Source organism: Bos taurus, chromosome 20 (genome assembly GCF_002263795.3).
Source record: "Bos taurus isolate L1 Dominette 01449 registration number 42190680 breed Hereford chromosome 20, ARS-UCD2.0, whole genome shotgun sequence".
Taxonomy (NCBI): Eukaryota; Metazoa; Chordata; class Mammalia; order Artiodactyla; family Bovidae; genus Bos; species Bos taurus.
Genome location: NC_037347.1, coordinates 22,202,588 through 22,216,847, shown reverse-complemented (window position 1 = coordinate 22,216,847; position 14,260 = coordinate 22,202,588). Strand labels below are relative to the sequence as shown.

The 14,260-nt window shown below is 41.1% G+C and overlaps 1 protein-coding gene across 1 annotated transcript in view; it reads right to left on the bottom strand.

Moving 5' to 3' along the window:
• MIER3 (MIER family member 3) overlaps window positions 1-12,378 on the bottom strand; it is a 104,173-nt gene extending 91,795 nt beyond the window's left edge. The window contains exon 1 of the mRNA XM_059878689.1: window positions 12,249-12,378. Within this exon, the coding sequence (XP_059734672.1) occupies window positions 12,249-12,363 (115 nt within the window). The 5' untranslated portion in view covers window positions 12,364-12,378. The remainder of the gene's footprint in view (window positions 1-12,248) is intronic.
• Window positions 12,379-14,260: the final 1,882 nt, after the last annotated feature.

The following is a 14,260-nucleotide window of genomic DNA, read 5'->3' as shown; positions in this document are numbered from 1 at the left end:
GACCTGTATTTAAAGTGAAAAGCATGATCAAATGTAAAGCAGGAGGGAAGAGATCCTGAGGATAAAGTAATTAAGGATATGAGCACAATTAGGTATATGGCTGGGAGAAGGCAATGGCACCCCACTCCAGTACTCTTGCCTGGCAAACCCCATGGACAGAGGAGCCTGGTGGGCTGCAGTCCATGGGGTCGCTAGGAGTCGGACACGACTGAGCGACTTCATTTTCACTTTTGGCTTTCATGCATTGGAGAAGGAAATGGCAACCCACTCCAGTATTCTTGCTTGGAGGATTCCAGGGACAGAGGAGCTTGGGTGGGCTGCCCTCTATGGGGTCGCACAGAGTCGGACACGACTGAAGCGACTTAGCAGCAGCAGCAGCAGGTATATGGCTGAGGAGAAAATGTGGAGAGTGTCTGAAGGAGGATGTGGGAAATTCAGGTGGATAAGCGAATATAACCAAATTCTATAAAATCTTAAAATGATATTCCAACATGTTTGAGTATTATCCTTGTCTGATTTCTGTCAGTTTTAGAGGTAAAGCATGTTGGCCCATCAGTCTCATGACCTAGTGGGAGATGAGTAGGTCATTGAGATGAAGAATGGGTTGTGGCCAGAGAGTAATAATCCAGCCTCAGCCTAATAGCTGAAAGCAGGACAAAAACCAGTGAGTTATTTTAAAGAAAAAACTTATGGTTACCTGGGAGAAGGGGAAGGGGAGGGATAACTTGGGAGACTGGGACTGACATACACACACAACTAAATATAAAATAAATAATAAGGACCTACTGTATAGCACAGAGAACTCTACTCAATACTCTGTAATGACCTATATGGGCGGAAGGAAGAGTCTAAAAAAGAGTAGATATATGTATATATATAACCATACAGCAGAAACTACCACAACATTGTAAACCAACTATATACTCCTATAAAAATTTTAAAATAAATTAAGTAAAAATAAAGGAGTTGGTTGTAACTCAGAAAATAAAATAAAGGCATATTCAGAGAAAGGAGACTTATTTAGATAATAGAAGCCTTATTCAGATAAAACAAAGAACACATGGGAAAATGGAAAATAGCAGGATGATAAATTTAAATCTAACTATATTAATAATCACACCTGTAAATAGTTTAAACACCCTGATTCAAAGACAGAGCTGGTGGGGTATCAAGGCTCATCAGTTTTGTAATTGACTGAATTTTGTCATCCCCAAATTCATATACTGTGGCCCTAAACTCCAATGTGACTGTATCTGGCGATCTGGGTCTTTAGGAGGTAAAGAGAAAGTGCCTTTACAAACAACTAATGACTAACACTATATTTAATAGTGAATATTGGATATTTGGGCTTCCCAGGTAGATTCAGTGGTAAAGAATCTGCCTCGAAATGCAGGAGATACAAGAGACACATGTTTGATTCCTGGGTCAGGAAGATCCCCTAAAGTAGGAAATGGCAACCGGTCCGTGGGCAGAGGAGCCCGGTGGGCTACAGTACACGGGGTTGCAAAGAGCTGGACATGACTGAGCGACTGATCATACTAAGCTTTGACACGGATATGGGAGAATTGGAAGTTTCATATAATGTGAATAAGAATGTAAAGTGGCATAACCACTTTGGAAAACAGTTGGGTGGTTTATAAAATGTGAAACATACAATTACCATATGTGATCCACCCTTTCAACCCCTAAGTATTTGCCCAAAAGAAATGAAAGCATATGTCCATACAAAGACTTTTAAGAAAATATTTATAGCAGTTTTATATATAATAGCTAAAAACTTATAAACACCCAAATGCCCATTAACAAGTGAATAGATAAACAAATTGTGGCATATCCATATGATAGATGGTCACCCAGCTCCTTCTTCTTTTTTTTAACTCCTTTCTATTAACAAAAGGAATGTGGATGGATCTCAGAATAATTATAATGAGTGAAAGGAGTCAGACAAAACAATACATACTGATGATTCCATTTATGTAACATTATAGAAAATATGGACTACCCCATAATGAAAGACAGCAGGTCAGTGGTTGTTTGGGCATGGGGAGGGCATGGGGAGGAAGAGAAGGGAGGTACAGATTACAAGGGGCACAAGCAAACCTTTGGGGGTGTCGGATATGTTCATTATTCTGGTGGTGATGATGGTGTCATGACTGTATACGCATGTCAAAACTTATCAAATTGTATTATTTAAATATGTACAGCTTAGTATATGTCGATTTTACTTCAATAAAGCTGTTAACAAAATAAATAAAAGAGCTTTATGAGCTCAGACTTGATCTGCCTCAATAAATTCCATCTGTTGGTGGAAACAGAGATTGAGAATAATAACAATTTGGAATTTTCACTTTGGGAAATAACCAAAGAAGACAACCTGGGATGAAAAAAAAAAATTGCTGAGCCACAAGGAGAGTTTTGAAGAGGTCAGAAAGTGTTCATTTTCTTTGCATTTAATCAACATAGAAAGCCTCAGAGTCACATGATAAAGGATCCAAGAGAAATCTTAGAGAGATGAAATGTAGTCCAATTTCTTTATTTTACAAATGAGGAAATGAATCCAGGAGAAAGAAAGGGACTTGCCTTAGGGCACACACTTACAGAGCTAAAAATAAAATGTGAGTTCTCTGAAGATTACTCTAATGCTGATTTTTCTTTATCTGCTGCTGCTGCTAAGTCGCTTCAGTAGTGTCCGACTCTATGCGACCCCATAGACCGCAGCCCACCAGGCTCCCCTGTCCCTGGAATTCTCCAGGCAAGAACACTGCAGTGGGTTGCCATTTCCTTCTCCAATGCATGAAAGTGAAAAGTGAAAGTGAAGTCGCTCAGTCGTGTCCGACTTTTAGTGACCCCATGGACAGCAGCCCACCAGGCTCCTCCGTCCATGGGATTCTCCAGGCAAGAGTACTGGAGTGGGGTGCCATTGCCTTCTTTATCTAGCTATCCTAATTACCCCTGGGTAATTATTAATCTAGGTTAGTCTATAATAATTCGAATAAGATACCACCTATGAGATGCTGAGTTCCTTCATGGCCATATGGATGGCAGAGAATACCACTTCCTTTACCTTCACATTTGCAGTCCCCAAACCCTCTTAGACAGACAACGCTCCTTGTAAGGCACTAATGCTTTCCTGGTTACCCTCAGGGTCTAGGCAGCTTGAAACTGTTACTTTTGATGTGACTTCCTTACAGGTACAGTCAGATCTGCTATAATGCTATCTTGAAAGCACAGATTGGTTCCAATGTGATTGATATATTAGGAAACAATATATGAATGAGTATAATGCAAATCTGCCTTGGCCTATGCAAGATCTTCCAGCGAGAAACACTTGGTGAAAGCAGAAAACCATCCAGCTAAACTGAGGCACCTGGGAATACACAAAACGCACACCCATACCCCTCAGATAGCTACCAGCTACCTCGGGTTACTGTGTATGTGGAGTTATGCCCATCCGCATCTGCTGTTAGAATCTTTCTCTGATTTCAGGTAATTTACCTTCCAAGCACAGTACAATGAATTACAAGCTGCAACCCTTCCAGTGTCTGCTTCCTCAAACAAATTTCAAATCTTTTTTTTTAAGAGAAAGTGCTGTATTTATTGTATTATTTATGGATTTCCTTTTTTTTTCAACTTGAAAGTGGTCATTGTTTACTAACTGACGAGATTACAAAAATAATCATGACAGACACCATAGTTCAGCCTTCTAAAGAAGCCTGTTGATCTAGTCTCCCCTGTTGCCAGCATCTCCACCTCCTACACCATGCATGGGCTTTCTCTTCATTCTATCTTATGAAGAAGATAACCGGAAAACCACAGGAAGACGTTTGCATTTTCCAACAGTATGGGTCTCATAAATCAGATCCTCCATGGCAGATGATGCCCTATTTACCAAGAGATCAAGCAATCAAAGTGCTGTCTATTGGGACAGTTAGCTTCTTGTTGATCTTGCTATATCATGCTTATAGATCAATTCTTTTACTAATTTCTATTTCAGGTATTCCATACAGCAGCGGTCCCCAACCTTTTTTGATACTAGGGACTGGTTTCTTGGAAGACAATTTTCCACTGACTGGGGAGGTGAGGGGATAGTTTCAGGATGATTCAAGTGCATTACATTTATTGTGTACTTTATTTCTATTATTATTACATCAGCTCCACCTCAGACCATCAGGTATTAGATTCTGGAGCTTGGGGACCCCTGCCATACAGTATATGGCTCTTCAATCCTCAGCATGTAAATTGAGCCTTGTTGAGCTTAACAAAATGCCATTGATGAACTGACAAAGTTCACCTCTCAGATCTTTGGGCTCACACTGTTGATACCTTAATCCTAAAGACAAATGCTCATTCAGGTTCTAGAGTTATTAATACATAAAAGTTGCCCACTTTTCTTGTCATCTTGGCCAGTCAAATCTTCTTCTGTACATCTACGTATTTTCCTTATTATGAGGTTTAGCTTTTTCATAGATAAGATTCCTCTTTGACTTTTGAAGCATCTTTTGGGCAAACTTATTTCTCAGGTGCATGATTATCAGCTCTGCAAAATTCCTTTGCTTTTTCTTAATGGTACCTGGCATAGTGGGAACCCTTTTTCCCTTCTCTTTGATTGCTGTTGTTCAGTCGCTCAGTCATGTCTGACTCTTTGTGACCCTATGGACTGCAGCACTCCAAGCTTCCCTGTCCTTCACTATCTCCCAGAGATTGCTCAATCTTATGTCCATCAAGTCAGAGATGCCATCCAACCATCTCATCCTCTGTCATCCCCTTCTCCTCCTGCCTTCAATCTTTCCCAGCATCAGGGTCTTTTCCAACGAGTTGGCGCTTCATATCAGGTGGCCAAAGTATTGGAGTTTCAGCTTCAGCATCAGTCCTTCCAATGAATATTCAGGGTTGATTTCCTTAGGATTGATGGGTTTGATCTCCTTGCTGTCCAAGAAACTTTCAAGAGTCTTCTTCAGCACCACAGTTCAAAAACATCAATTCTTTGGTGCTCAGCCTTCACTATGATCCAACTCTCACATCCATACATGACTACTGGAAGAACCATAGCTTTGACTAGACACACCTTTGCCTGCAAAGTACTGTCTCTGCTTTTTAATCGCTGGCTAGGTTTGTCATAGCTTTTCTTCCAAGGAGCAAGCATCTTTTAACTTCATGGCTGCAGTCTTCTCTTCTATATCCTCCATGATTTCAGCCAGAAAAGAGGTTACTCATACATTTCTTAGCCATTTAACATGTACAAAATTGTGCTAGCATTTTTATTAGGTTCTTATCTTTTTAATGTGTCACTGGTGAAGTTTTGGAGTGCTGTCTCCCTAAGATCATCTTTCCCCATAAGCCCTATGGACTTTATTGCACTACTGTGCATAGCATGGTGATTTTTATGAAAGCAATTATCACATTATAGCAGAAGTGTATTAAGAGTGTGGGGTACACCCTTAAAAGACTAATCTTGGGTACAAGAGCTTTGGGTACACACATTTATACACACAAGCTTGTTTAAATACAGTTGACAATGCAGGGGTTGAACATTGCAGGGGTTGGGGTGCTGACCTGCACAGTTAAAAAAAAATCTAAGTATAATTTATAGCTGGCCCCTCTTATTGGCAGTTCCTCTATATCCACTGTTCTATATCCATGGATTCAACCAGTCAATACTAATACTGTAGTACTGGGCTTCCCTTGTAGCTCTCCCTTGCAATGCAGGAGACCCGGGTTCGATTTATGGATCAGGATGATCCCCTGGAGAAGGAAATGGCAACCCACTCCAGTATTCTTGCCTGGAAAATCCCATGGACAGAGGAGCCTGGCAGGCTACAGTCCATGGGGCCACAAGAGTCGGACACGACTTAGCAACTCAACCACCACTGTAGTATTACTCTTGGAAAAAAATCTGTGTATAAGTGGACCCATGCAGTTCAAATCTGTGTTGTTCAAGAGTCAACTATTCCACCAGGCAGGTGCCCTGTCATGTCAGTTTTTTTCAGGGTTGACAGAAGAATAAAGTATCCATTTCAGAGGCCATCTAGACAGTGGTTCTTAGTTGCAGGATATGGGTCCCTTGTTCCTTCTGACTTTCTGAATCTTGGGGGGGATGGCCACCAGCAAAGACAAGCATTAAATCAGTTTACATACAATGGTTCAGGTTAGCAATGACCCACTCTTTTGTCATCTTAGGTGCTGGAAACAGTATAGGTCAAAGCATGTTCCCGCATCACAATCACCCAGAAAATTGAATAGAAAGAAGATTCCTGGACCTCACTCCAGATCTGCCAAATCAGAACCTCCAGGACTAAGAACTAAGGAATCAGCATTTTGACACTCAGTGGTCCTTAGACACCCTAAGCTTTGGGAACCACTGGACTAGCATGCCTGGCTAAACAAGACACAATGCAGAACCAGGTTCCCAGGTGCTTAATATATAGTCAAACTACCTTTTATCTAGAACAGCTGGCTTTTATTCTGTTTCATATCATTACCATCCAACTCCAATGTCTTACGTCCAATTTTAGACCATTATTGTTGAGATATGCCATGGATACAACACATTGACCTGTGTGAGGAATTGGGGGTTGAAAAAAAGAAAGGAAAGTGCCAGAAAGGGGCCTGGCATATTAAGAGAGTGTTGTTCTGTAGGTGGTTCATTAAGTTCATATCCCATCTGTCTGTCAAATTTTTTAGAACTTTGAATTAAATTCTCTGGTGTGTTCTGAAACAAAGACAGGACATCTGTAGCTTCCTAATGAATAATTTCTCTCTTCTATAATCTAGCCACTGATGAACAGGCACTAAGTCCTGTATTTGTGTACAAGATGGGTTGGGAACAAAATACCAGCTAAAAACTGCAGAGATATTATGAGTGCATTAAAGGAATATAATTATTTTTATGGAGAAGATAGCCATTATTATAATGTGCCATACAGTAGTGCTTTGTAATCATCAGCAAGTGTTAATGTAATGTTTAACATCTTTCACCTTGAAAAGTGAGTATTTTATTATGATTCAAGTCACAGGTAAAATAATGAAAGATCTTAACTTTCTCCTTAATAGCTCCGAATACATATTGCAAAATAACTCCAGTACTTAGCATGCAGAGAGGAGAAAAAGCAAGTTCTATCTTCTAGTGTGTGTAAGAGGACATTGTAACAAAGAGATGCTTTTGAAGTAAACAATGAAGGAAATGGACATGAAAGTACAGAATTAAAATGGATTTGCTTTGTCTGTTTTAAAATTGTTGAAACAAGAACTCCCAAGATGAAATTTATTATGCATGCTGAGTAAAATGGCCCCAGGTATCAGAGAATTAGTGTGAGAATTAGCTAAGGGCTAGAAACCTCCATTCTAAGAAGTTATACTAACGATTCATCTTGCCCACCCTTTTCTAAATAAGACTTGACTTTATTTGTTCAAGTATTCTCACTTTCTGATGGCATAACAAGTGTAATGTTTATATTTTTAGAGTAAAATGCCATATCTACAACTTATTTTTAATAAATGTTCAGAGAAAGAAAAAACAAATATGGTAAAGTGTTAACCACTGATGACTCTAAGAGAGTTAGATGCGTGTTCACTCAACTATTCCATCAACTTTTCTGAACGGGGGAGATTTTTCACAGTATAAATTTGGAGGGAAAAAAAGGAATGCACAGTGCTGCTTAAGGTCAATGAAAATATTCACTATCACTCCAGAAACCCCTGAAATCATACCCAAGCCTGGGAGCATGATTTGATGTGTAATTCTGGTTTTATGGCTTGGCATAGTACTCCTCTAAAATTATGACTGAAGAAGAAGGAAGTGAAACTCAATACTTCCCTACCCACTGTAATTCTCTTGATATTGAGTATATTTCCCGCCAGAAGTATGACTTGCACAGTAAATGCTACAGCGGTTTTCTACCTTCAGGCCCATTCTTAAAAGATTATTCCTCTTTCTGTGGTTGACTAAAAACTGAGTTGTCATAGTATAAAGATCAAAATGAGTCTCTGCAAAGAACAGGTTTTACATTAAATCTTCGAACCAAATAGTTTCAAACCAGGAAAAGGTTTATAGACTTGGATCCATGAATGAAATTTCATGTATCAAAATGAATGACAAGGTGGATTTATTCATGGCGTGAAATCATGGAATTGAGACTTTCTTCTGGGCCACAAGTACTGAAGCCCATATGCCCTAGAGCCCAGGCTCAGTAACAAGAGCAGTCGTCGAAATGAGAAGTCCACGTATCGCAACTACAGAGTAGTCCCTCACTCATCATGACTAGAGAAAGCCTGCTCGCAGCAGCAAAGACCCTGCTGCCTCTGCTTCTCCTGCTCAGTCGTGTCCAACTCTGCAACCCCATGGACTGTAGCCCACGAAGCTCCCCTGTCCAAGGAACTGCCAGGCAAGGATACCGGAGTGGGTTGCCAATTTCCTCCTCCAAGATTTCTTCCTGACCCAGGGATCAAACGCGCATCTCCTGCATTGCAGGTGGATTCTTTACCACTGAGCCATCAAGGAAGCCCTAAGGAAGACCCAATGCACCCAAAATAAATAAATTTTTTTTAAAAAATATTTTTTCCTGGAAGAGTCATAGATGTTTTCCTGTTATATATGTTTACATTTGTTTCTATATGTTATATATGTTTCCATTTCAGAAACTTGAAGCAACTAGTTCATCTCACATTTTCTCTTCTTCTTCCTTGTCATCATCTTTCTTCTCTGGCCCCCATTACTTTAATCTCAGACTCTTCTACTTAAAGTGCAGTCCTGGGCAAAAGACCCTATCTCATCCCCAGAATAAGAAGGCTCAATAAAGGACATAAATGGTATGGACCTAACAAAAGCAGAAGATACTAGGAAGAGATGGCAAGAATACACAGAAGAACTGTACAAAAAAGATCTTCACGACCCAGATAATCACGATGGTGTGATCACTGACCTAGAGCCAGACATCCTGGAATGTGAAGTCAAGTGGGCCTTAGAAAGCACCACTACAAACAAAGCTAGTGGAGGTGATGGAATTCCAGTTGAGCTATTTCAAATCCTGAAAGATGATGCTGTGAAAGTGCTCCAACTCAATATGCCAGCAAATTTGGAAAACTCAGCAGTGGCCACAGGACTGGAAAAGGTCAGTTTTCATTCCAATCCCTAAGAAAGGCAATGAATGCTCAAACTACCGCACAATTGCACTCATCTCACACACTAGTAAAGTAATGCTCAAAATTCTCCAAGCCAGGCTTCAGCAATATGTGAACCGTGAACTTCCTGATGTTCAAGCTGGTTTTAGAAAAGGCAGAGGAACCAGAGATCAAATTGCCAACATCCGCTGGATCATGGAAAAAGCAAGAGAGTTCCAGAAAAACATCTATTTCTGCTTTATTGACTATGCCAAAACCTTAGACTGCGTGGATCACAATAAACTGTGGAAAATTCTGAAAGAGATGGGAATATCAGACCACCTGATCTGCTTCTTGAGAAATCTGTATGCAGGTCAGGAAGTAACAGTTAGAACTGGACATGGAACAACAGACTGGTTCCAAATAGGAAAAGGAGTACGTCAAGGCTGTATATTGTCACCCTGCTTATTTAACTTATATGCAGAGTACATCATGAGAAACGCCGGACTGGAAGAAGCACAAGCTGGAATCAAGATTGCCGGGAGAAATATCAATAACCTGAGATATGCATATGACACCACCCTTATGGCAGAAAGTGAAGAGGAACTAAAAAGCCTCTTGATGAAAGTGAAAGTGGAAGTTACCGTAGGGCTCGAAATCTGCGGGTTTTAATTGTTTATTTATTTTTCCTCCCTATTATGTTGCCCTCTGTGCTGCCTTATGATCCAGCAATCCCACTGCTGGGCATACACACTGAGGAAACCAGAAGGGAAAGAGACACGTGTACCCCAATGTTCATCGCAGCACTGTTTATAATAGCCAGGACATGGAAACAACCTAGATGTCCATCAGCAGATGAATGGATAAGAAAGCTGTGGTACATATACACAATGGAGTATTACTCAGCCATTAAAAAGAATACATTTGAATCAGTTCTAATGAGGTGGATGAAACTGGAGCCTATCATACAGAGTGAAGTAAGCCAGAAAGAAAAACACCAATACAGTATACTAACGCATAAATATGGAATTTAGAAAGATGGTAACAATAACCCTGTGTACGAGACAGCAAAAGAGACACTGATGTATAGAACAGTCTTATGGACTCTGTGGGAGAGGGAGAGGGTGGGAAGATTTGGGAGAATGGCATTGAAACATGTATAATATCATGTATGAAACGAGTTGCCAGTCTAGGTTCGATGCACAACACTGGATGCTTGGGGCTGGTGCACTGGGATGACCCAGAGGGATGGTATGGGGAGGGAGGAGGGAGGAGGGTTCAGGATGGGGAACACATGTATACCTGTGGCAGATTCATTTCGATATTTGGCACAAGTAATACAATATTGTAAAGTTTAAAAATAAAATTAAATTAAAAAAATTATAATTAAAAAAAAAAGAAAGTGAAAGTGGAGAGTGACAAAGTTGGCTTAAAGCTCAACATTCAGAAAACAAAGATCATGGCATCTGGTCCCATCACTTCATGGGAAATAGATGGGGAAACAGTGGAAACAGTGTCAGACTTTATTTTTGGGGGCTCCAAATCACTACAGATGGTGACTGTAGCCATGAAATGAAAAGATGCTTACTCCTTGGAAGGAAAGTTATGACCAACCTAGATAGCATATTCAAAAGCAGAGACATTACTTTGCCAACTAAGGTTCATCTAGTCAAGGCTATGGTTTTTCCAGTGGTCATGTATGGATGTGAGAGTTGGACTATGAAGAAGGCTGAACGCAGAAGAATTGATGCTTTTGAACTGTGGTGTTGGGGAAGACTCTTGAGAGTCCCTTGGACTGCAAGGAGATCCAACCAGTCCATTCTGAAGGAGATCAGCCCTGGGATTTCTTTGGAAGGAATGATGCTAAAGCTGAATCTCCAGTACTTTGGCCACCTCATGTGAAAAGTTGACTCACTGGAAAAGACTCTGATGCTGGGAGGAACTGGGGGCAGGAGGAGAAGGGGACGACAGAGGATGAGATGGCTGGATGGCATCACTGACTCGATGGACGTGAGTCTGAGTGACCTCTAGGAGTTGGTGATGGACAGGGAGGCCTGGCGTGCTGCGATTCATGGGGTCGCAAAGAGTCGGACACGACTGAGCGACTGAACTGAACTGAACTAATGTACCTCACAACTGTCCTGGATTCCATGTCAGTTCAGCCTCATTTTTATTTGCCAGTGAATTGTGTGAACCCACCAGCCTCATGATCTCTCCAATCAATAATTTAAATCCCCCCTTCTCTGAAACAGAAATAAGGAGATTCTCTCTCTCTCCCTCCCTCCCTTCCTCTTTATCTCTCCCCCACCAGCTTCCATTTCTATAGATTCAACAAATGACGGTTTGGGGAGTTACTAAACTTAGCCCTTAGGCTACCTGACCTATTTGCCCTTTCACAGCTGGCTCTCCGTTGCACCTGCTGGACCCATTATAGTTCTACATTCCATGGAAACCAAAAGATTCTTAAAACTTGCTTAGTAAATGCTGGTTTCCATTCTCCCAGGAATGCAAGTTCATGACAGGTGACATGCATAATGGGATCAGCTGAACCTAGTTATATTCTCTACTGAAGCCCTTAGGTATAGCTGCAAGACTTCCCGGATACCAAATGCTTCTGTCTGCTGCACCATGAGCATCTGCTTCCAGATACATGGTTAAAGTGATGACCAGACAGACACAGAAATAGCTGTGCACAGTCTCCCAAAGCACCTTCAGGACGACAGGTATTGTGTCTGCTCATCTGCTGCTGCTATTATTAGAAGCCCTTCATACTAAGCTGTTGTTGAGGATGAAGTGGATTAAGACTTATGAAGTCTTTGTGATAAACACATGACACAGGGCTTTCGGGCGGGCTGGGTGGCATGCAGTTTTATTCAGCACCACACCTCAAATGCTCAGCAGGGCAGCCTGCTTTAAGGGTACTTTCCAAGCAGCAGCAAGGCACTTCAAATGTTTGAATGACTCATCCAAACTGACCTTCCACCACAGCCCAACTAACCTCAGGGGATGGGCGGGCTGGCAGCAAACTGCCACAGGGAAACACACTGGAGAGGAAGCAAGGGAACCACAGATGCCCACCAACTGGGCAGATGAGTCACTGGGTCCCTCGGTGCCTTTGTTAACCTGTGAAGTTCACGGACAACACCACCTACCTCCTACTTGCCTTGGGAGCTTGTTCCGAGGAATGCAGGCAATGCTGGCCAAGTGTTGAGAACTCCAGAAGATACTAGAATTCAGACAAATGGAATGCCAAGTCACAGTGGACATTGTGAACCCTAGCTCCTTCCTTATATCGACAGAGACATGCCATTTATGGCATTTGTTAATGCAAATGTCTTTACATTTGGATCATAATAATAACTAGAGAGCCAGAAGATACCAAGCACTCAGCTACGTTGTGATGTGACTGCCCCTCAGGTAGAGTCCTATAGAGAAAGCAAGGGCCCTTGAGATGTGCATGCTGGAGAGTGTACCCTTTTATGAACTACACCTGTTCAGAGCGTGAGAGCATCACTGAACTGGCACAGCAGATTCCCTCCCATTCCAGGAGACATGTGATCGAAGTCTATTGAACTGGGCCAGGAGCAGGGTCATCCACCAGCCACTCTTTGTAGATTTGATCTGTTGATTCTACCAGCACCCTAGAGGAGAGAGAGCAGTGCTGGGGGCAAAAGGCATACTCAAGTGTAATCTCTGATAGATCTCACTTCTCCAGAGGATATGGAGAATAAGTCACAAATAATAAAGCCCAGCCTGTGGAAAGAGACCAAAACAAGAGAAGGGGCGTCAGACTCAGACAACTCACAGGCCCCTGAAAAGATTTCCTGCAGGAATCAGAAAACAAAGTTTTGGAAAGCTTGCCTCCTCAGAAGAATGCAGAGTAACTGGCCTCTTTAAAACAGATTCAGAAAAATGAAGGTAGTTGAGATGAGTCTGAGACAATGGGATTAAAACCCGTAAATGAGACAGTACAGAGCAGAATTGACCATGTGGCATCACCTTTTTTAAGGGCAGCTCAGCAACATGTATTTATATTCTTAAATACATACATGGTCTTTTACTTAACAGGTCTATTTCTAAAAAATTTAATCCAAGGAAATAATAGTACAAATTTACAAAGATGGAAGTACAGGTGTTAATTAGGGCTTTTATAATACAAAAATGTGTCTACCAATGGAGAATTACTTAAATAAATTATGGTATTGATATATCACAACATTAAGGTGGACACAGCATTAATAATTTTTAATTTTTTTCATATTCTTTTATATTACAGGTATTGAATATAGTTTCTTGTTCTATACAGTAGTACCTTGCTTTTTTATTTTATATATAGTAGTTTGTATCTGCTAATCCCAAACTCCTAATTTAACTCCACCAATTCTCCCCTTTGCAACTATAAATTTGTTTTCTATATCTGTGAGACTACTTCAGTTTTATAAATTCATTTGCATTATATTTTAGTTTCCACATATGTTACATCATATGATATTCGTCTTTCTCTGATTTACTTCACTTAGTATGGTCATCTCTAGGTCCAGGGCACACTTGAGCAATAGTACTCTCAGATCTGGACAAGAAGTACCTCTGCCCTGGGCTTCATGCTTTAGCCTTGCTCTGCGCACCACGAACCCTGCATACCATAAACACATACGCGAATATCAGAGCACAGGCCTGCCACTTGTCATCTGACCGTTAGCACTGGCCCAGCACAACCTCTAACCCTAAACATGGGCTCCTGTCCAGACCCCAGAGGAATATTGCTTCCCCTGGCTAACCCTCTCTCCTCAAAACAAAAGGCAGCTGTGTCAAAATGCCATGAAGATTTGCGGGCTGCTCCACTGCTGACACCGAAGGCCAGTATCTCTGGAATTCAGGGCAGATCTGAGCAGCCCAAGTTCTTAGGTTAGAAAAAAGACAAATTTGTTACCTTGTCAAATCTGTCTCAGCTTGAAGGCAATAAATTCTTCCACCGTGAAGTATTTCCCAATAGTGCCACACCGTGAAGTATTTCCCAATAGTGCCACACCTTCCTGTTTTTGTGTTCCAGTTCATTGCGCTAGGAGAACTAACAATATTATATTCACAACAGTCACGTATAATGGCAGAGGAAATTTTTGTAACACTAAACAAGTTTGTTTCACTTTTTGATTTATGCCATCTC